At 45.2% G+C, this 23,796-nt stretch overlaps 1 protein-coding gene across 4 annotated transcripts in view; it reads right to left on the bottom strand.

Annotated features, from left to right (window-relative positions):
- Positions 1-11,877, bottom strand: part of Fam13a (family with sequence similarity 13 member A) — a 178,093-nt gene extending 166,216 nt beyond the window's left edge. For 2 of the 4 annotated variants that reach the window (XM_048333681.1, XM_048333680.1), the window contains exon 1: positions 11,668-11,877. In XM_048333681.1, coding sequence (XP_048189638.1) covers positions 11,668-11,734 — 67 coding nt within the window. In that variant the 5' untranslated portion in view covers positions 11,735-11,877. Of the gene's footprint in view, positions 1-2,690; positions 2,881-11,667 lie in introns of those variants that run through there. The other 2 variants (XM_048333682.1, XM_048333683.1) reach the window with 2 other exon arrangements.
- Between the last annotated feature and the right edge of the window lie 11,919 nt (positions 11,878-23,796).

Genomic DNA, 23,796 nt, shown 5'->3' with positions numbered 1-23,796 from the left:
TCTTGCTCTATCAAGGTTCATCTTTAACTTCAGAAAGGGATCCGGATATCGAACATCGAACACACAAAGAAGAATGTCTCATTCTATTCCAGGTCAAAGTACAAATCCTGAAAATCGAGACATCTCCGTGTCTCACTGCTGTCTCTGCTCAGCTTCTAAGCCTAGTTTGGCTTCTATGGGCTCAGCAACTGCCCTTTTCATCTCATTCCACCTTTTCCTAGCTTTCATCTTTGACTTTCCCTTCCGCCAAGGTTGTTTGGTTTTTTTTAACCTTCCTTCAAATAAAAAATACTTCCAATAATTTCAAAACAACTGTCCAGATTCAAGGGCTGCCTGTGATCTTCAAAGCTCCTGATGGCACGGGACCATCCTCTCAGGGAGATAAGGTCTAAGTGGAAGTCAGTGAAGTCAAATGCTCTCCAACCCCTTCCTACCTCATCCTATTTATGTGCATTGTTTTCTTTGCTCAGGAACTTTTCCCATCCAAATCAACCCTTGTGGTCTCAGTGATTTTTTCAAGCAGGGTCGTTTTATCCCAAGATATTAGCTAGGAGATAGAATCTACACAGTTTTTTTTTTTTTTTTTTAAGCTTCCATGAGGCTATATGTTAACTGCAAAGCCCATAGGATGTTAACTTAATGATAAGTCATACTATATGTTTTGAAATGTTTTCCTACTTTAAAATTTCAGGAAGTTATGACCATAACAGAAATGTTTGCAGGAACAGAATTCAGATGGTTCGTGAAGCCGAGATCTTTTCATACCTTTCAGAGGTGCTGTTCCATTTGATTTCAGAAGACAGGGGTTAATCATCCTGAAACAGTAACTTAACAATGGCTTAGATGCGAAAGAACAATTACGTGTGTCAACATCTGCACCACTACTTCTTTATGCATTTGGAATGGTGACTGTGACATGAATATGATGTCAGAAACCAGAATTCGCCTTTCAACTCCCAGAGGCCCAGGATGTACTGGAACCATACTTAGGTTCATGCTGACCCCTCGTGGTCGATAAAGAGTCCTACATGTTCTTAAATTTCGAAAAGACACCACTAAAGACTGACATTTTTAAATTAAATGATTGATCTAAAATAGTAAAAGAATTCAATGCTGGTGAGAATTTCTCTAAGGTTGATATCTACACATCATGGTACAGCAGAAAAGGATTCAAACTGAGTAAAGCTCTTTCTGAAGTATAATTTCTGGAATAAACTAAGTGATTTTTTTTTTAATGGGTTAAAAGGTGAAACGGCACCAGGCAACAGAGGCTCACTCCTGCAATCCTAGCTACGTGGGACGCTGAGATTGGGAGGGTCATGATTTGAAGCCATCTCAGGCAGAGTTCATGAGATCCCCTTTTCAACCTATGGCATGGTTCCATGGTATGCATCTAAGCTACCTGAGAGGCTGACATTAGGAGAACTGTGGTTCCAGAGCAGCCTGGAGAGAAAAGTCAAGGAGACTGTCTCCCCAGAGGGCGGCTGAACTTGGTGACACAGGCACTGACCATGGACTGACCGCAGGACTACAGTAGGCAGAACTTGACTCGCAACCATGCCCAGGTGGGAAGCAACACCTGCTCTCAAAAATAACCAGTGAAAACTGGAGTTATGGCTTAAGTGGCAAAGCATCAGCTTAGCAAACAAGAGGCCCTAGGTTCAAACTCGAGGAATAGTAAAGGAGAAAAATAAACAAATGAAGAGCACATTTGTTGGTATACCCAGTTGGTGTGCTGTGGTGTTGGTTCTAGGTCCCCTGTGGATGCTCTAGTCTATTCTAAAATGGTATCAAGTCTCCTATTAACCTACCCACACCCACTAACCTCTAGATTGATTTTTCCATTCTACTCCTCAATGAGGACATGTGGTAGCTCGGAAATGGCAAAATTTCCCAGCTCTCCCCTCAGAGTACTTCCTTGCTTAGGTTGGTCTTTTAGAGTTCAGTGAGACTGACTGTGTGCGGCGTTCACCCCTGTAATCTGGGAGGTGCCCACGCAGGGGTTGTGGACACATTCTCTTAGCTCCTCTGGGTTGAAGTCTTACTTTAAAATGAAGGCAAGGAAAGTCTGTGGGCTACCTCAATGTTAATAACCAAGAAATGGGCTGGGGATGGGCTGGGTAAGTAGCTTAGAGGAAGAGAACTGGTCTCCCGTGCTGCAGGTCCGGGGTTCAATCACCAGCATCACAAGGGACAAAAATGGTGGCCATAATAGGAAGCGATTTACAATTCATCTTCCAACTTGTTCTGTGTCCAAATGTTTCACATCCTTAATTTAAATCACTCTTGAAAAAGAGACCCCTTTCCCATAGAGTTCGTACTTTCTAAGCATGTCTGTTAAAGGCACAAAGGCAATTAAGACAAGATAAATTAATAACTGACGTCAGCCCAGTGAGTTACCCCAAAAGTGATTACATTAAAAAAAAAACAAAAACTATCAGCTTCTTGTTGTAATGAAATAATCAAGAATTAACTATTAGTATTGGGACAGTGGACTGTTTTAAGTGTATTTAGGGTCTTAAAAATAGGAAACATCCTAAACTAGAAAACAGATGCTTAAAATGATTGTTTAATTTGGTCAATTGAATCAGCATTGTCTCTCTGTGTGTCTGTCTGTCTGTCTGTCTGTCTGTCTGTCTGTCTCCCCCTTGCTGCTGGGGATCAGGCCCCCCCCCCCCCCCCCCGCTCACCATGCTGGGTGAGGTACTCCACGATGCCCCTCACCGCGGTGGGGACCCCGTTCTCGGCCAGGCCCTGCTGCTGGAGCTCCTGGAGGCCGACCCCAAACAGGCGCGGGCGGGCGGGCCAGGCCTGCGCCTCTGGCTCCTCCGACCCTGGCTGGCTCCCGTCCTCGTCCTCCTTCGGCCTGACCTTGGTTCTCCTTTGCTTAAAGGGACATAAGAAGAAAGAGCAGTCGGTGGCACTGACCACCGGAGGGGGCATGGCTGGGTGGGGGGGAGGAATTAAAAGGAGGCTCAGGAGGTGGAATTCACCCTTCCTCAGATCTAAGTCCCCACAGCCTCCCAGAGGGCTGGCCTCAGTGCTCAAGGATCTGAGGAAGAGACAAGGAAGGAGCATGACTTGGGTGTCTCCAAGAGAGACAGCAACACTGGGCGGTATCCAAGATACAGCCGGCCACAGCCAAGCAGCCCGGCTCAGAAGCACCTGGCTGGGGGTGGGGGGAGTGGGGGGGGGGTAAAAGCACTGCCTGGTAGAGCTAACCAGGGGGCATGTCTTACCGGGACATCCTAGTCCATGGCTTTACTTCCAAGTGTGAGAATAGATTTATTATTTATTTCTCTGACTAGATTTGTATCTGTGGATCACCCAGTGATTTGTTTTTAATTTAATTTTACAGTCAAGGTGATGTTGAGGGGTTACAGTTACATACATAGTGAGTACATTTCTTGTCATACTTGTTACTCCCTCCCTCATTTTTGTCACACCTTCCTCCCTCAACCTCCCCGCCCCAGTTGTATGGTTAATTTCCTACATATTGTGTTGTGGGTATGGTTGTTGAAATGGTTCATTCTTTATCCTTTGTCTCACCATTTTGATGTTCCCCTTCCCTTCCCTAATTGAGACAGATGTATATATAATACTCAGGGTACCAAAAGCAAATACAGTGACAAGGGATAAACCATAGGAACGAAGAACAAAGGAAAAAAGAAATAATTTCACATAGTACATTAAACATAACAACATTGAAAAACCTCTTGTTTCCATATCTTGGGGTTCATTTTGCTTAGCATCATCTTATATGTCATATGTACATAGCTATTGAGCTATTATGATTCTCTACTAGGCTTATCCTAGACATATACTAATTATTACAAATGAGGGAAACCGTGGAATCTGTGTTTCTTTGGGTCGGGATCACTTAATATGATTTTTATCCAAGTCTTTCCATTTCCTTATGAATGGGACAATACCATTTTTTCTGATAGAAGCACAGAATTCCATTGTGTACATATACCACATTTTCTTGATCCATTCATCTACTGAGGGGCATCTGGGTTGGTTCCATATTTTAGCTATGGTAAATAAAGAATGCTGTGATGAACATGGTTGTGCTGGTAGCTTTAGTATGGCCTTGCTTGTGATCCTGTGGGTAAATGCCCAGAAGTGAGGTTGCTGGTGTCGGGATCTCACGGATCCCTTTCTCCCTGATCTCCTGGGGAAAATGCTTGAACCCCCAAATCTGTGAAAGAGCACTCGGCCTTGCCTTCCGCCGGCAGAAGGCCAAGGCGTACTCTTATGGAAATATCCTAAGTTGAGGAAAGGTTGCTGAAGCCTCCCCTCCCCCCATCCCCTCACATGTCAGGAGTGGTGGCGGAAGAAGGCATCAGGGAGACGCTGTGATGGTTGAATGGGTCTCAGCCTCCAGAGGGCGGGCCAGAGGAATTTATTACGATGACAAAGGCGGAAGGGGAAGGACTTGGGGTGACTGACTGATTGGCTGACTGGGCTGCCCCTCAAGTGATGTCATGGGACTTCCTTTGTGGGCTGGACAACCCCAATCGTGGTGGCACGCACGTGTTTGCCTCCCCCAGGGGCAGGGTCTTCTTTTCCGGTTGAGGCCGGAAGGTGGGAGGGACTCGCTGTTACACTGTCCCAGGGCTAGGAGAAGGGCAGCGTCTCGCTCTTGGCACCCTTCCCCCATTAAGGCCAAAACTGAATCCCCAACAGCTGGGTCATAGGGGAGCTCTATGTTTAGTCTTTTGAGGAGCCTCCAGTTTGGAGGACACAGAAAAACAATGGACTCTTTATAAAGGCACCAAATGCCTTATCTTTGAAACAGTAGCATTTTAGGTAGTCATCATTTTTAATTTGCTGACAGAACAGAAATTTTAAAAAGATTTTTAAAACACAAATTATAGTCGATGGGTGCAAGACACCAAAAAAAAAAATCCATACCACTGCATTTCTTTCTTTTAACAGACATTGATGTCTAAGGTTGGGCACAGAAGCTCACATCTGTAATCCCACCTAGTAGAGAGGCAGAGATGGTAGAATTGCACTTAGAAGTTAAGCCAGGTAAAGAAAAGTTAGCAAGACTCCATTTCAACAACAAAGTAGGGTGTGGTAGCACAGGCTTATCATCCAAACTATACAGGAGGCATAGTATTGAAGGATCAAGGTCCAGGCCAGCTAAGGAAAATAAGTGGAAGGCCCTCGCTGAAAAATGACTAAAGGAACAGAGGCTTGGGGTGGGGGTGGGGTGTGTGTGTGCTAGCATGGTAGAGAACTGTCGGGCAGGCTGAAGGCCCTGAGTTGAAATCCTAGAACCACCAAAGAAAAGACAAGGAAGAAATTTATGCTTCAAGAAAGAAGAATTTTTTTTTTTGCCAGTCTTGAGGCTTGAACTCAGGGCCTGAACACTGTCCCTGGCTTCTTTTTGCTCAAGGCTAGCACTCTACAACTTGAGCCTCAGTGCCACTTCTGGCTTTTTCTGTTTATGTGGTGCTGAGGAATCAAACCCAGGCAAGGCAAGCACTCTACCACTAAGCCATATTCCCAGCCCCCAAAGGAGAATTTTTAAAAGCATCTGCCTTACGTAAATGCCGTGCACCTAAGGATATCCAAACAAGGAAGAGAAAGATAAAAAATATAAACAATTTTATTTGGAGATGGAGGTAGTAGAATTAGAGGGCACTCCCCAATTTTAAGAACAGATACTGCAGCTGGGTGCTGGTGGCTCATGCCTATCATTCTAGCTACTCAGGAGGCTGAGACCTGAGGATCACAGTTCTAAGTCAGCCTGGGCAGGAAAGTCCATAAGACTGTTCTTCAATTTAGTCAGCAAGAACACTGGAAGTGAAGCTGTCATTCAAGTGATGGAGAGCTAGCTTTGAGCAAAAAAGCTCTGGGACAGTGTCCAGGACCTGAGTTAGTAATACAATAACACCAACAGCACAGGCAACAACACAAAAGATAAAATCCAGCTCATCAAAAACAGCAAAGCAGGGGCTGGGAATATGGCCTAGTGGCAAGAGTGCTTGCCTCCTACACATGAGGCTCTAGGTTCGATTCCCCAGCACCACATATATGGAAAACGGCCAGAAGGGGCGCTGTGGCTCAGGTGGCAGAGTGCTAGCCTTGAGCGGGAAGAAGCCAGGGACAGTGCTCAGGCCCTGAGTCCAAGGCCCAGGACTGGCCAAAAAAACAAAAAAAACAAAAAACAGCAAAGCACACATCACAAGATGTTGGGGATGCAGCTTGGCTTTGAAGGGGGAAGGGCGATGAGAGCGATCCCAAGACACTGCCCTTCCCCCAGCCCTGGGGCAGTGTGGAAGGTAGCCACTCCCACCTTCCGGCTTTAACCGGAAGAGAAGCAAAGCAGCCCCCGCCTCTTGGCTTGGCCATGTGTGTAATGGCGGAGACCCCAGAGACCCGGTCCTTGGGGGGCTGTGGTCCCCTCCCATAGAGGAAGTTCCGTGACATCACCTGATGGACAGTCCATTAGCCAATCGTTAATATCCAGTAGCCCCTCTCCGCGCACCTCTGGGGGGTATAACTGTTAGCCCCTCCCTTGAATAAACCAGAACATCCTTGGAGAGTTCTCCCGGACACCCACACGCCAGTGTCTTCCTTGGCGGGTATGGGGGGGTCTTGCAACCACGCGCCAACTGAGGCTACCCATGGCCTCCACTCCCGCAGTTAATTCCCTACTGGCCAGGGGGATGTGAGACAGTGGCAGAGGACCACACACGGAAGAGGCAGAGAAGCCCAGGACCCCCACGTGGATGGGGGGGTAGAACAAAGCCCGGCAACAAGACACAATGGCCCAGGAAATGAAGAAACTACCTGCCACTGTGGGTGTGTCTGATAAAGGATGAAGTATTCAGAATATATAAACTACCTGACAACAGAAATCCCAATGCATTTGAAAACGGGGCAAAGTTTTAAATAGACATTTGCCCAAAAACATAACATTTGTCCCCAAACATATCAACTGGCTAATAAGTACATACAAAAGATATTCAGCCACTAGTTAGGGAAATATAAGTTACACGTGGAATCACTTCACACTCATGAGGACAGCCATTATACAAAACCAAAACAAAATACATACACACGATGCACATAAATAATAACCAAAAAAATCCACAGAAAATAACAAATGTTAGGGGGCTGGGAATGTGGCTTAGTGGTAGAGTGCTTTCCTAGCATGCAGGAAGCCCTGGATTCGATTCCTCAGTACCACATAATCAGAAAAGGCTGGAAGTGGCGCTGTGGCTCAAGTGGTAGAGTGCTAGCCTTGAGCCAAAAGAAGCTCAGGGACAGTGCTCAGGCCCTGAGTTCAAGCCCCAGGACTGGCAGGAAAAAAACAAACAAACAAACATAGAAACAAGTGTTAATGACAATGTAGAAAAACTGGCACTCTTGAACATTGTATAGTTGCCATAAAAAATGATCCAAGATTTCCTTCGAGCAAGGACTTGCACAGATACTTGTACACAAGTATGACGTTCACAGCAGCACTGCAATCTGAACGTGTAAAGAAGCCAGATAGTTATCCACAGGTGAGTGGATAAATAAGATGCAATAGATACAGACAATGGAATAGTATTCAGTCCTAAAGTAGAAAAGGTTCTGCTACACACTACGGGGGGTGAGAACTTGGAAATACTGTACAAAGGCAAATAGAGGCAGCACAAAGACAAAAGCCACATGCCATCATTTACATGAGATAGCTAAGCTGGGCCATATCACAGAGATGGCAAGTAGAACTGTGGGTCCGAGAGAGAGAGAGAGAGAGAGAGAGATTGGGAAATGCTTGCTTCGTGGGGAACCGAGTTTATGTTGGGGAAATGAACAGCCCTGGGCATCAAAGACACACATGCCACCGGACACTGTGAATGTACTGAAAGCATTCAGTTAGACTCCTTAAGCATGGCTACAACAGTACATTTTGGGTTATGTCTATTTTACCCCTGATCACCAGGGAGACGAGCGAGAAGGAAGCGATGATCAGACAGGACACGTACTCAGTGCAGGCCAGCTGAGCCCCAAATTCCAGCCATCTCTATACAGTAGCAGTTCCAAGCCGGCACCCATTCTTTAGGCATCTGTTTCTGCAGCACCCCCACTTCTCAGTTTTGTGTTCAGGATGTTCAGGCTGGTAGAGTAAAGTCACCATCAATTAGTAACAGATGTCTCCTTCTCACGCTGCTGGAGATTGGAAAACGCGTAAGATGAAGGTGCTGACCGACGGGCTGCCTGGCTCACTGAAGGTCACCTTGCTGCTGTGACCTCACAGGTTAAAGGGCAGAGTGCTCATGTCTTCAGCTCTTTGCGGGGGCGCTCAGTCCTACTGTGAGAGCTCCATTGCCATGACTAATCATGCTAAACATTTCCACTTTGACCATCGTTACATGGGACCTGGCTTGCAACATAGAGCATGAGGAGGGGAGGGGTTCACGCAAACATTTGATCAGTGGTACACAATGATATAGACAAATAAGTTAGTTAGGGCCAACTAAGTAAGTACCCAACATTTCTGAGGTATCAAGTGTTTGCATCTTACGTGAATCACCTAACAATTACACTTACTTGGGTCTCCTGCATTCTTCGTTTGAGATAGGTCTACAGATACCTGTACAGCAGTGCATTGCCAAGTTATCATTGTCCCTAGGCCTTCTTGTCCTTGACGATTGATGGATGGGCCCTGATGGCTCTGGACACATCCCATGAGCTCACATTCCATGCTGGGCCCCAGACACTCCATAATCAGGGAAGGCTGGCATGGCAGGGAAGGCAAGACCACACAGAAGAACTCAGGAGGGTCGTTTCTGCCTCCCACTTAAACCTCTTTCTTAAGGAGGTCCTTCCTTCTTGTTTCTTTCTATGGCTTCTGTTGATCCAGTGATGGAATGTCTTAACTCAGTATATAAGATCTCTTTTGTGTTGTGCCCACATTTTTCTGCTTGTTTTGTGGGATACATAGCTGGTGGTACCAGACAGTCTATAGAAGTCTCTAAATTAATGAGAACTATTTCAAGGTCTGTGATACCTTTGGGATTGTTAGTATCACTAAAAGTTGGGGCTCAGTCAGGTAGAAGATGGGGAAAAGTACACCATTGGATCATGACAACATCTAGAGACCTGATCTGCAAATTTGCCAGTCACATATTTGATGGCTGAACTCATTCATAAACCACAACACCCAGACTATAAGAACCTACACACATGCATTCTAGCTCCTGTCTTTCTCCATGCGCAAGAATATACAAACCACCATTCATTCATTCATCCACCACCCTTCAAACACCTACAGGCCAGCGTACACAGAGCTGTAAGAAGGGAATAAAATCTATGGCTCAGGATTCACTTAAGAGAACCAGAGTCACCCCCAAAACAAGGAAAATGCAAGATAATATTGATGGTCAAGTGAAATGTCCTATTTTGCCTAAAGATAGGTGGTTTACTGAGGAAAAACAGATTTGTCACTGGAAAGAGCCTACTTTTTTTTTTGTCTATAAGTGGTTAGTCACGCAGTGAGCTCACAGCAGTACTGATAGCAGCAAAACCATTTCCCACAAGCTACACGAGAAAGCAGTGCACAGCGCTGAAAAAGAGAAAGCAGATTAGCGAGGGAACACAGAAAGTGCCCCGTGTGTGTCCTTAACCCCCTCACGCAACCCCCCACTGGCATAGCACAAACATCCACGCTGCATTATTTTATCAGAAGACAAAAATATTGCTCTGTGTGCGATATGTCCACATAGACAAGTCCAAAGCCATGTAAATCTCCTGAAAATTCAAGTATTTCCTCTGCTGGTGAAGTTGGGACAGTCCACAGTCAAAGCAAACCCTCAGTCTTACCCATTAGTATTATCTATCATCTACCATAATGGATAATCTCTTGGGGCTGGGGATATAGCCTAGTGGCAAGAGTGCCTGCCTCGGATACACGAGGCCCTAGGTTCGATTCCCCAGCACCACATATACAGAAAACGGCCAGAAGCGGCGCTGTGGCTCAAGCGGCAGAGTGCTAGCCTTGAGCGGGAAGAAGCCAGGGACAGTGCTCAGGCCCTGAGTCCAAGGCCCAGGACTGGCCAAAAAAAAAAAAAAAAAAAAAATGTGCATAATGGATAATCTCTTAAGCAGAACGATTTTTTTTTTTTTTTTTTTGGCCAGTCCTGGGCCTTGGACTCAGGGCCTGAGCACGGTCCCTGGCTTCTTCCCGCTCAAAGCTAGCACTCTGCCGCTTGAGCCACAGCGCCGCTTCTGGCCGTTTTCTGTATATGTGGTGCTGGGGAATCGAACCTAGGGCCTCGTGTATCCGAGGCAGGCACTCTTGCCACTAGGCTATATCCCCAGCCCCCAGAACGATTTTTTTTAAAATGTCAGTTTCACATGGAGTTTTGCCTATGCCTTGGGTATAAAATGTGGGGAGGCCTGGAGTTTAATTCACAGTCAAAGCAGAGATGAATGGATTGGAGGCCACACCCAAATAAACTCTAATCGGAGAATCAATGGTGACAATCTAGCTAAGTGGTAGATAAATAGGTTCTGTTGCTTCTTCCTCTATATGTCGGGTCTAAAGTATTTCTTTCATAAGTTGGAAAAGTGGGAGATATATCTCTATAGTAAGATTGAAGCCAATATTTTACCCATAGATAAGTCAGATTTTGGAAGGAACTTTGTGGAATAAGAAGGGGATGCAGACAGCTACAAGTGTGGAGGCTAGAAAGGGAGGGTGTTCTCAAGGCTGAGACCAGGAGGAGGCAGCATCCACTAAGGAAATCTCAGTGTGGGGCTGTCCCAACACTTAGTAACCAACCACTCTGGGTCTGGGTGTCAAAACTGACCAGATGATTCTACATATTCACTGGACCATCACCCTACAACAAATTGCAGTTCTTCTTAAAACTTTGAAAAAAATCTGACTTGAATTGGATTTAAAAAAAAAAGCAAGTGAACAGTTAATGTGATAAAAAGAATATATTATTTTGTATTTAGTATCTTTAGGACCAAATATAAAACAATCTCAGACTATCATATCAACTTATTATGTGACTGATGTATGTAAGTATGAATTTTCTATACATTGAAGTAAAAGCTTCTTGCATTCTGTAAGCTATGTCACGGACAATACTCGATGGCTGCAGAGAGTTTTGTAGAAACATCCATGGGATCATTTATTAGTCTCAGAATAAGCGGGGGCCCCCATGCATTCCAAATACTCCAAATACTCAGTGTGAGTTTCTGCCTGTCCACCATCACATTGAGCATCGGTGCTCAAGCCAAACTCCCAGAATTTCGGAAGGAACACATGCCTATGACTAGAAACAGTCACTCGCATACTCGGAGGTAGTGTACTGGTGGCTATTTTAGTTCCTCCCCAAGCTGGCCATAGGAGTTTTCCAAGTAAGACCGAGTGTTCATATAATAAAGCCCTAAATACTGGAGAGTGCGCGAAAGCAAATCAAGTTGCTTTAATTGAATACACTCAAGCATGCATCTTCTTTCACAGTTTTTGGAGAAGTGGACCAAAAAAAAAAATTTTTTTTTTTTTTTAAAGTTCAGGATGCCATCCCAAATACTGCTTAATATCTCTGAATAGACATGCAAGTTACAGGCATGTGGATCTTGATCATCATCCTCCCCCCCCCCCCACCCCACAACACCCACTGCAGATAGAAAAAGTCAGGTACTCACACAGATGGCCAGCGCTCCAGCCCCCATTCTCTCTGGAAAGGTCTGGAAGGATTGAACAGGAAAACATGAAAGGGACAGCAAAATCCCCAACTTTCACTCCATGGAGATAGGCTTTGACTTGAAGTTTAAAAAAATAAAAAAGAAAGAAAGAAGCTTCCAATCCAAAGGCCCGGGATAGGTGAAGTGTTGGGCACAAGTTAGGAAGTGTCGCTTTACAGCCGGCTGGGCAAACCCCCTTGTGTCTGGGTGGCTGGAATTGAAATTCAACCCCGAGCCTCAGTGTGGGCCAGCCGCGGGGTCACGTGACCCGGCATGCAGACAGCCTCTCCTGCAGCCTGATTGGCTGGATCCACACCGGGGCTCAAGCAAGCTGCTGGGCCCTAGGCCCAAAGCGGATTGAAACAGCCCGGCCTGCAGCCGGCGGGCTCCGGTGGCGCCCCTGTCCTTCAGCTCCCAGGAAAACGGGCAGAAGCCTGCACCGGTTTGCATCTGCGGCCACAGACAGATTGCCTGGCCGCGGCTTCCTGCAATGATCGGTGTGGCGATCTCTCTCTCTCTCTCTCTCTCTCTCTCTCTCTCTCTCTCTCTCTCTCTCTCTCTCTCTCTCTCTCTCTCTCTCTCTCTCTCTCTCTCCTCTTTATCAAAACAGTTTTCTCTCTCTCTCTCTCTCTCCTCTTTATCAAAACAGTTTTAAATGAAACCGTTTGGTTTCCCGCAACTGTAACCTTCTCCTTCTGCTTCTTTCCAGTTTCCTCTATACCGATGGAAAATGCAAACAATGTTATGTCTGTAATCTATATAATCTATGAGTTACAGTCTGAGCAATGTAGCCATTTTCTTCCTGAGATGGACCCCACATTCTGTGTCATTAGAAAAGTCTGCAGACTTTCAAGTTCCTAATTATTTGTAACAGCAGCAATACTTATTTCAAATAATCCAGAAAGAAACCCCTATTTTTATTTTCATTATCACTGTCTCCTCTCATATACATTACATATGTATGTGTATATTTACATATTTATCTCTGACACATTTAAGGAATAGTGTTTATTTCTATGTGAAGTTTCACTTGACTCTACTTTAAAAGATTTCGTTGTGTGAGAATAACATCAGCATTAAGTGTTGTCTTCAGAGGAGCAGGTGAGAGGAAAAGGGAAAACAAAAATCAGCCCCCACTTGAATCCTTATTCCAAATCTCACTGTCCTGGCAAAGACAGACAGCATTACCCACACAACGCCAAAGCCAATCGTAGGACACAGTGGAGTTTGAGAGAATATCTGTGGACCAATCACACTGTGGGGACTTTACCTCCACAGGGGTATAAAACCCACAAATGGGGGCTGGGAATGTGGCCTAGTGGCAAGAGTGCTTGCCTCGTGTACATGAAGCCCTGGGTTCGATTTCCCAGCACCACATATATAGAAAACGGCCAGAAGTGGCGCTGTGGCTCAAATGGCAGAGTGCCTTGAGCAAAAAGAAGCCAGGGACAGTGCTCAGACCCTGAGTTGAAGGCCCAGGACTGGCAAAAAACAAACAAACAAACAAAAAAAAAAACCAAAAACCCCACAAATGGGCAGGAGTTTTGGAGAATGGGCAAAATCTTCACTGTAAAAGAGAAAAACCTCTCAACTTTCCTGTTAATCTACATTGTAGCACACACACACACACACACACACACACACTTTTTCAGGTTAATGTATGTTTTACCTGATTTTTCCCCTTCTTCTAACATTTTAATAACTGTATCTTCATAATTCACTTCCATATCTGATAAAGATAGCCCTGTCTCATCATCCACCTTTCTCAACACTTTATTGCTCTTCTTCCTAACCAATAATTCAGTGAATTTTTAAAATCAGAAATGTTAGAACAAGCTAGATTTGAGTCACACTGAGAACTAATAAGAAGTATATATCTAGTATTAATCCTGAATTTCTTGTGCAGAAATCATAATTTCCTGTGGACTGGGGAGACAGGAGCATCTTTTGTTCTAATATTCGGTCTTGGTACTCAGTCCCTAAAACCTTTGGGATCTCTGGAGTGGTTACAGTATCTTCTTCATCTTATTAATCTAAAGCCTGGTGACTGGGGTTGCAGGTAGTTTTAAGGATGGGGACTTATGTAGATGGTTTCAGGACAATAGGGAGGCATGATTAAGAGACTCACTTTCAGCCTTTCTCTGATGCCTGGGAAGGGGAGAAGGGCTTTAGACTCAGTTCATCACCAATAGCCACCAATTTAATAAATCACATCTAATGAACCTTTAATAAAACTCCTAAAATAGGTTTAGGGGGTCGTCCTAGGGAAGTTAGCATAGCAGATACTGAGGATGAAATGTCCACAGGGAGTATACAAGCTCTACATGCTACCCCCATCTGCCTTACCCTAAGCACCTCTTCCATTTGCCAGTTTCTTTATAACCGAGCAGGAGTTACAGTGAAATCTGAGTGTTGGGAGCCAGAACAACAAATCTCACCCCCACAGATGGGTGCAGGGGAATTACCAATGTACTGCTGGCTGGCCAGGAGCAGAGGAGGCCTAGGACTTGTGATTGGCATCTGAAGTTGGGGCCGTCTTGGGCGACTGAGCCCCTAGCTTGTAGGATCCGATACAAACTCTGGACAAATGAGGTTAGAATGCAACCCTAGGACCTTACTGGCATTGAGTAATGGAAAATGACTTGAACTGCCAGCACTCACTTTTCCCCCGACAGCCATATCTGAGAACTGTCGTTGCTGCCCACCCTGCTGAGTCCTCTCCCCTCCCCTTTTCCCTGAGCAGATGCTCCCAGTGGTCTTGGAAGAGAGCCTGAGACCCAGGCCCTGACTGATGTAACGCCATCATAGACACAGGCTGTTGGGACCTTTGTTGCTCAACCATCTGCCTCCAACTCACCTACATTCCCAACTCCACCTGATTTCACTCTTTCTGCCTAATATTTTAAGAAACTCTAGACGTCAGGTGGTAGTGGGGTGCATTTCCCCTTCAGCCAGGCCAAAGGAGATTTGGCGGCTCTTCCGAGCCTGTTGGTTTGAGTTTGCCTTCTGCTCTTTTTCTTTTCTTACACTGAGAACCTGGCCAGCATAGGAGAACTGGTGCCGGGAGGGGGCTGGAGAGGTGGGGGAGAAAGAAACCCCATCCTCTTGGTGTCAGAAGTATTCTTCTAACATATTACAGATAGGACCAAAAGAATGACATGTCTTGAACTGTCATTTTTCTAATAGGACCCTTGAACAGGAAAAATAAAAACCGTTATTAGCCAGCTATAGGCCAATAGTGGACAAAGAAAAGTAAGTTTCAATCTGTCTTCAAACATATATTTTCACACATGAACCAAATTATCAGTAAATCATGCTCTTTCAGACAGACCTGATTTCTAATTTTGTCCCAGCAAAGGTTAATGATGTATAATGACATCATTGCCAATTGCATCTGGAGACCAACTGCCCAAACTATATAAATAAACTATATAAATAATATACTGTACTAGTAGCAGTAGAGGGGCCTTTACATTTGTTTGCTTCTTGCCTGGTGGATTGGGCCGGTACTGAGACCTGAACTCAGGGCTTTGAGTTTTTACTCAGTTTCTCTGCTCAGGGTTGGTGCGCTACCATTTGAGCCACTTCTCTAGTTTCAGCTTCTTGCTAGATAACTGGACATAAGCTCTCAGATTTGTTTTCCAGGGTTGGCTTCAAATCATTATCCAGATATCAGCCTCTTGAAAAGACAGGATTATAGCTGTGAGCCACTGAGACCCAGTAAAAGCTCATTTTTAACCATATTTTTGTGGGAAAAATTACTTAGTAGTTAGTACTATAATATTAAGTATTATCTACTAAGAATTATGTTATTATCTTTTTTAATCAACACAAAAAGCTAAGCTATTAAGACCACTGCTTCATTTTATATAAAAAAATAGAAATTCTCAGAAATCAGATCAGTTGTTCAGTCATACATCTGGGAAGAAGTATATCCAGAATAGAAAAAATACTCAAGACATCTATCTATCTATATATCTATCTATCATCTATCTGTCTACCATCTATCTAACTACCCACCCACCTACCTACCTATCTATTTTGTCAATCATGGGACTTGAGCTCGGGCCTGGGCACTGTCCCTGAGCTCTTTTGCTCAAAGCTAGTGCTCTGCCACTTGGAGCCACATTGCTACTCCTGGTTTTCTGGAGGTTAATTGGAGATAAGGGTCTCAAGGGCTTTCCCGCCAGGGCCAGCTCTGAACTATGCTATCTGAACTCAGACTCCTGAGTAGTTAGGATCACGGGTATGAGCCACTAGTACCTGGTTCTCTTATTTTCTTAATTAGCAAGGATTTACTAAAAGCACAGAGCATTCTAGTGAATCTTTATGCATATGTACAAAATAATCCTCTAAACCTTAAAACTCATATGGATTATAGGACATAAGGCCTCCAAACCCCCTTTGGAAAGATGGAGGAAGCAGACCACAGGATTCCTGTGCATTCAAGTGGTTGAGGATTGAATAACAACATTTCCCAATACTGTAGCCATAACAGCTTAATTAGTATTTACAGACATGAATTGCTGCTAAATCTTTATGTCACAGTGTTTGTTCCCCTTCATCGGGAGAACAAAAGGAAAGAATACACCCCAATTAGCCACTTCCACTTGTGATAAATCCATTTCTTACTCATTTATATCAAGAAGTCTCCAACTGTGCAAAAGGAAGAGAATCTTTCTGCTTAAAAATATTGTAAAAGAGGGCTGGGTGCTAGTTGTTCATGCCTGTAATCCAAGCTACTCAGGAGGCTGAGATCTGAGGACTGTGGTTTGAAGCCAACCCAGGTAAAGAAGTCTGTGAGACTTTTATTTACAGTTAACCACCCCAAAGCCAGAAGTGATTTGTATGACAGAGTGCTAGCCCTGAACAAAAATGCTCAGGGACAGTGCCTAGGCCCTGAGTTCAAACCTCAAGACAAGCACATTTACACACACACACACATACACACACACACACACTTAATAAAAGGAAGAAAAGGAACGAAAGCAGAACTAGTAAAGTCTCAATAATGCATATTTAAAATGCCCTCTTCTGTTACAGTGGCAGTGATAAATTAAGACAACCTTCTGGTTAACAGATGAAACTTTTGAATTCAACAGTGATACTTACTAGACACTATGTTGGAAATGAACTTTACAATTTGGGGGGGGGGTGCGGAAGAAAATTAGGAAGGGGTAACACTGTTCTAAAAGAAATGTCCTCACTACCTGACTTAAGTAACTGTAACAAATTTGTACATTACTTTTACAACAAAATTTAAACTTATTTTTTAAAAAATCAACCCACAAAAAAGATAAAACTTAAAAATAAACAAGATCAGAGAAAATTTAACTTCTGTGCTAGAGTAAATATTAGTATTTTTGTTTGTGCAAGTAGGCCTGTTTAACTTCTTAATACTCCTGGGAATAAAACCACCAACCAAAATGAGAAAAATTATAAAGTCCACTTGGCTTCGAAATGAAACGATTTCTAACAACCACAGCAAGCATGTAATCAGTAATGTTTTCAGTACACTGTTGACAGGGGCTTTCCAAAGTGATAATAATTCTCCTATTACATAGCAAAGGAAAAAAAACCCCACAATGTACAAGATAAGAGAGGGAGGGGGCTTTCCAAATTGATAATAATTCTCCTATTACATATCAAAGGAAAAAAACCCCACAATGTACAAGAGAGGGAGGGCACAAGATAAGAGAGGGAGGGACCCGCCCCTCCCCCCCCCCAGGAATTAGTGACTAATTCAACCCCTTAAAGGTAGAGGAAAACAGGACACATGCATAACTAAGCAATAGAAAGAAAATGGGAAGACTCAAGAAATCATAGCTACGGCTAACAGCTGTGACCATTTTTCTGAATTGAGGTGATATGGCTTAGATGATTGACAGACACAAAAACACAAGTGACAAGAAGGGAAAAGTTAGGCTGTTCTCGAAACATTTTTGCAGCTTTAAGAACTTACATAGTGGAACAAAAATCATGTGCTCTATCTCAAGCCTATTTCCAGAAGGAGATTTGAAGATTGTCAATTGTATCATACCCACATTTTGTATTTTTTCAGAGCCTTCAGATACCATTAATTTAATAATCTCCTACAATGCAGTATATGTAATATCTATGCATATGTATACAGCATATGTATGCCATGATACTGGAATAAAACACAGGGAGAAAATATCTACCTTTTTTGGATGCATGAAGTGAGAATTTTTAATACACAGTCCTGGAGGGAGGGGTTGTGAATCCCCTTATAATTATAATCACATATATAAAACAATCTTACAATTATTCTACATTATTGTGGGTGTGCAAATTATATGGTTTTCCCTCTTGAATTGCTTTTTAGCTGACCTCTGTTTAAGACCTCTACTTCTTAGGCAATGGGAAGAGTTGGACTATTTCCTTCTGACACAGAGGATGAAAAGCAAATACACTCTGAGTCAGTAAAAAAACAACTTCAACAGCTTTTCTATAAAACATTAACTGGGCTCTCAGTGGCTCGCACCTGTAATCTTAGCTACTCTGGAAGCTGAAATCTGAGGATTGTTGTTCAAAGCCAGCCCAGGAAGGAAAGACTTTTCATCTCCAATTACCCAGCCAAAGACCTGGAAGTGGAGCTGTGGATGCAGTGTAGAGCTTCAGCCTTGAGTGAAAAGCTGAGGGACAGCTCCCAGCTCCGAGTTCAAGCTCCAGTGCCCCCAACAAACCCACAACCTCTGGTGGGTGACTAACATGGGATAGAAAGCTAGAAAGCTGTCTTCACTTTGTGTCTGTCTGATTTGCTGCCTCAGCCTTTGCAGGGGCTCTACCACATCTACAGGCACACCTGCCTATCACCAGAGGGATGTTTTATGCTAAACTATCAATCTGTGGGGCAACCCAGGCCATGCCGACGACGCAGCTGCTTTGTTTTCCTCCCATCCTGCCCCTGTGCTTTCCTGGTAGCTGACCCCCCCCCCCCCCACTAGCTCAGCTTTATCATGTAAAGCCAGAGGGAAATCATGAGGCCTCCATGCTGGATGAAGCATAACTCAGAAGTTTCTGGGTTAAGTCATTGTTAGCCTGCAAACAGCAAGGTGAGATTCTTGCCACAAGAAGACATCTTTGGAGACATCCCTGGGACTGATGGACAGTTACCAGACTTTAGTCCACCTCAGAAGCATCAGTAAAAGCCCAGCTACCGTCTCTGTTCACCAAGCTCCTTGTTCCCTGCCATGGTCCCCCAGCTCCAGGGAAGTTGGCCAGCTTGGGGGTGGGGTGGGGGGAGTCCCGATGCTGGAGCCCTACCTGTCTTGTTTGTAACACGCCCTGGTGTCATTTCTATTGTGAACACATCATCCGTGCCATCATCCTGCGTCACTAGTCCAAAGGAGTGTTGTAGGTAACAATAAAAGTAGAGCTAGTGTTTACTTTGTGCTTTTCATGTATTGAGCACTATGCAAAGCAATGGAGGTATACCATTTCAGTTTATCCTTACAATAAAACCCATGTAAAAAGCAGCATCATTTTTCTTCCCAGTTTACAGATAAAAAACCTTTTTATAATCATTCCAAGGTCACATGGCTGAGACTGATGAATAAGACATTTCTAGAATGAATAAGACATATCCCTAACATGTACTGCGGGTTGAGTTTCCTAATGCTACTCTTTACCCTCTAGGCTTCCAAACAATGCTTGAGATAATTATTTAAAAAGTGAATTAAGGCTGGGAATGTGGCTTAGTGGTAAAGTGCTTGCCTAGAATTCATGAAGCCCTGGGTTCAATTCCTCAGTACCACATAAACACAAAAAGCCAGGTTTGGCAATGTGGCTCAAGTGGTAGAGTGCTAGCCTTGAGCAAAAGAAGCTCAGGGACAGTGCCCAAGCCCTGAGTTCAAGCCCCAGGACCGGCAACCAAAATAAGTAGAGCCACATTTCATACACACCCTTTCACTAATCGATGGGCATCTGGGTTGATTTCCATTGTTTGGCTTTGAAAAGTTTTTGTGGGACACACATTTTTATTTCTCTTGAATACAGAACTGGGATTGGAATTGCTGAATTGTGTGATAACTCTATGGTAAGTGATGTAGGGTCTGCTCATGATATCCTTACTCAGTTTACATAAAGGTTCATATGAAAAGTGCTGGCCATATTTAATAAGAGAAAAAAATTCTTGATGAAATCTGACTGTATTTTATGTGATCCAAGAGCTAGAAATGTCCATTTTATCACTGACATGTACAAACTGATGAGCTTGCTTTTCTTGCTATAACTAATTTGTTCAGAATTACTGCCTGGTAAGGTGATCATAAATATCTATTACATACTGTATCTCTCAGAAAGCTGGCAGAATGAATTTGGAATGTTTTCACCATAATTAGATGGTATGTGTGGGGGTTTATGCCTACATACCTAGGCCCTGCATTTAGTTACTACCAAACAGTACCCCTCCCCCAACGCATAGACTGTTCACGCATCAAAAACAAAGTTAACAGTCTTAGAAAAAGAGTTAAAGAACTCCTTTTCTTCCAATATAAATTTACCAACGTCCAAAAAAAAAATCTCTGGGATTTTCCAATGAGTAATCGACCCTTTCATCTGCATCCAGAAATTATCAAATGGAGAAACATTCCCATCTTTAGCTGTTGGGTTTTCTATGAAAAGTGAATAATTCGGGCTGATGTCCACCCCACATGAAATAACTTCAGAAATGAAAGAGATTTCACAGAATTAGCTTTTATTTTACTGATAAAACTGGTTCGCCTTCTCCTTGCCTGAACACAAACACATTCCAAATGAAAGTTGTATTTTTGCTGGAAATGTTCTCTCAGCAGTGGTATATCCTTGGGAGCAGAAGACAGCAACAGTTTTCTGTACATGCTACTCATTTTCAGTTGGAATTATTTTTAAGCTATGAACATATATTACTTTAGATACGCCTAATATACATGGTAGTATTATAGTAAAATTATACTTTCATCTTAAGCTCTTAAGAAAACAATTCAGTATTAGGAAACAAATGTCTCCATGTAAAGGCCAAGACATAGGAAATGGAAACAGAAAAGTCCTCAGAATTAAAAACTTACTGAAACCAGAGATAGTCTGTTCTCTTATAGAATTGTTAGAAATCGAGACCACACATAACATGTTGATGCAATATACATGTATTTGTACCATCTCAGCAGATTTCTGAGCTTATGATGACAAATAAGCTCCTTTCAGGTGGTATGGAGTAGTGCTCAAAATACCTACTGTGTGTGTGTGTGTGTGTGTGTGTAATGATATACCATTATAATGCAGTAGTTTCCATTGTCTTTTTTTGGGGAGGGAGTCAGAGTTTGAACTCAGGGCTTGGGCACTGTCCCTGAGCTCTTTCATTCAATGCTAGAGCTCTACCACTCCGAGCCATACTCCATGTCCCACTTTTCTGATGGTTAACTGGAGATAAGAGTCTTGACAGGCTTTTCTGCCTGGGCTGGTTTTGAACTGCGATCCTCAGATCTCAGCCTCCTGAGTAGCTAGGATTACAGGCATGAGCCACTGGAGCCCACCTTAAGTGTAATTTTCAATGGTGTGCATTCCATGTGCTTAGACAGTCATATGATAATACACTTCCACAATTACGGGATTATACAGAGCAGTGTCACCAACATAAGGTCCTGATATTAGTGCACTATCTCCACCCCTTTCTGCTGTAACCATTTCCCCCAAGAAAAAAAAGTATACCAGATAAAACTAGGTTGTAAAGACGCAGATGCCTTCGATAAAGTCTTAATAAAAGTCTGCTGAGAATAACTTCCTTGGCTGAGGTGGTGCTGAGGGAAGTCAAGACCAGTGGCTTGAACTTAACACCAGGTGGGGACAACTTTAAGATATAAGCCATCAGTAAGGTAGAGAACAAGAGACTTGTAGTCACAGAAACTGCATCTGGAAGAAAATCAAACCCTGGGGTGGCAAGTGGGCAATAGGAGGGAGATAAGGGACGCAGTTTTTTTTTTTTTTTCTTATGCCTATAGGGAGTTTGAAATCAGGGCCTAAGTGCTTGCTCAGCTGGTTCTCTAGCACTTAAGACATGCCTCCAGACCGGCTTTTTGGTGGATGTTTTGGAGATCAGAGCCCTACCCACTTTTTCCTCCAGGGCTGGCTTCAAACCATGATCCTCCAAATCTCAAGGTTCTGAGTGGTTAAGATTACAGGCAAGAATCATTGATGCGTTGGGTATCACTTTTAAATTTATATATCAGGGCAGAAGGGGGGGGGGCTGAGATCTCATTCCATGTGGCTGACAGTCTGATAAAGAGCATAATGGTCAGGTACAAGCCTTTCACAGTCCTTAAAAATATATCGAGCATAAACTATTAAAGAGTGTTAGACAACAACCACGAATTTATACTTTACAAGTTCAAATAGTCGACCAGACTTGGCAGATGGGATCTGGTCAATTGGAATCTACCTCGGGCAGGATTGGGGCAGGTATTCTGAATTCAGAATTGGAGGGCGGGTATTGTGTCAAAGGCCTTTCAAAACCTCACAGCACAACTCCCAAGATCAGTCGATGAATTTCTGCCACACTGCGAGGGAAGGCCCTAATTGGGAGGAAGGTCATTGCGTGGGTAACTATTTGGCACGGGAATCAAGTAAAAAGGCCTGGGATCCCCAATCTCTTTTGTACGAATGAGTATGGATGCTCCACTTGTTCGGTCTCAAGAGTTCTGAATTCTGAATTCTAGAGACAAACCTGTCAAGTAACAGGACGCGACACCACCCTGGTTACTGCGTTAAACACCAGGCTGGACACTGGGCTGGCTCCTGAGGTTGAAGAACACTTCGGGGCGCGCTTCCGCTCCTCAAGGCGTCAGGCCGCCCGTCTCAAGTGTGTGTGTCACGCTGAGTGTCTGTCTGTCCTTCTGCCAGGCAGGTCCGTCTGCCACACACAGGCGCAGGGTGGAGGTGCGCGGCCATCCCGACTCTCCGGGAAGCTCCGACACCAAGCAGAAATCGCCCTGGGAAACTGGGGCCATTTCCTAATTACCACCCAGAAGCAGGGGCGCCCAGGGGCTGCAGGAAATCCGCGCCCGCTACCCCCCTCCCCCCAGCCCCCGCCCGGGCTCCGCGAAAGGTCTACACTGACCTCAATCCGCAGCCTCGGCGCCAGGCCGGGGACGCCCCCGGCGGCCCGAGGGCGCGTGCACCCCACCCACCGCGACTTCCGAGGGGGTGTGAGGCCCCCAGCTCCTCTCCGAGGCCGGTCCCTAGCAGGGGCCCGCCGCCCGCCCTCGCGATCGCCGCTCCACCTGGGCGGCTCGGTCCGGCTCGCGCGCGGCACAGGCCGGCGCGAGATCGGAAGCCGCCCCCCGCGGAGCCGTAGCAGCTGCGGATCGTAAACACGCCGCACGTGCGCTCGCTTCGCCGAGGGGCCGCAGTTTCTGCAGGGGGTGTGGATTTCATTCCTCGGCGGGTGAGCGCCTAGCGGGGAGATGGAGGAAGCCTCTCCAGCTCGCAGAACCCGACCGCAGAGCTGTGTTGAGACCCGGCGAGCCGGAACCGCGGCCCGCGGGACGGAGCAGCGGGCTGCCCAGCCCCCAGGGTAACCGCAACCAGTACAAGCCACGCCCCTCGCACGGGCCCGCCCACTCCCTCTAGGGAAGGCCCCGCCCCTCCGTCCGCTCACTCCCAATCCCGTGGAAGTTCCGCCCCCCAGCCCGTTTCCTCCCCTCCTCATGGAGACCTCGCCCCCAGAGCGGGTCCGCCCACTCTCTCCGGAAGCTCCGCCCCTCCTCCTGCTCGCTCTCTCACGGAGGCCCCGCCCTTCCCGCCTATCTCTCGCAGGGTTCCCTGAAGAGGCCCCGCCCTTCAGCGCTCGCTCTCAGGCGATCGACCTCTCTTTCCGAGTAAGTCCCGCTCCCTCCCGCCTACCCGCTCGATCCATTCCTCGTAGAGGCCTGCCCCTTCCCCTCTTGCTCCCTGGCTCCCTCGTTAAAGCCCGCCCCTACCCCTAGAAGAGGCCCCGCCCCTCACCTAGAGGTCCCGCCCCCTCCCAGAGTCCCCGCCCCCTAGCACCATCCGCTCCCCTACCCGTGGCGGCCCCGTCCCATCCCACTCCTCCCG

The sequence above is a fragment of the Perognathus longimembris genome, chromosome 24, assembly GCF_023159225.1.
Source record: "Perognathus longimembris pacificus isolate PPM17 chromosome 24, ASM2315922v1, whole genome shotgun sequence".
Lineage (NCBI taxonomy): Eukaryota > Metazoa > Chordata > Mammalia > Rodentia > Heteromyidae > Perognathus > Perognathus longimembris.
Note: the sequence above shows the minus strand (reverse complement) of the source record. Positions and strands in the feature narration are given on the sequence as shown.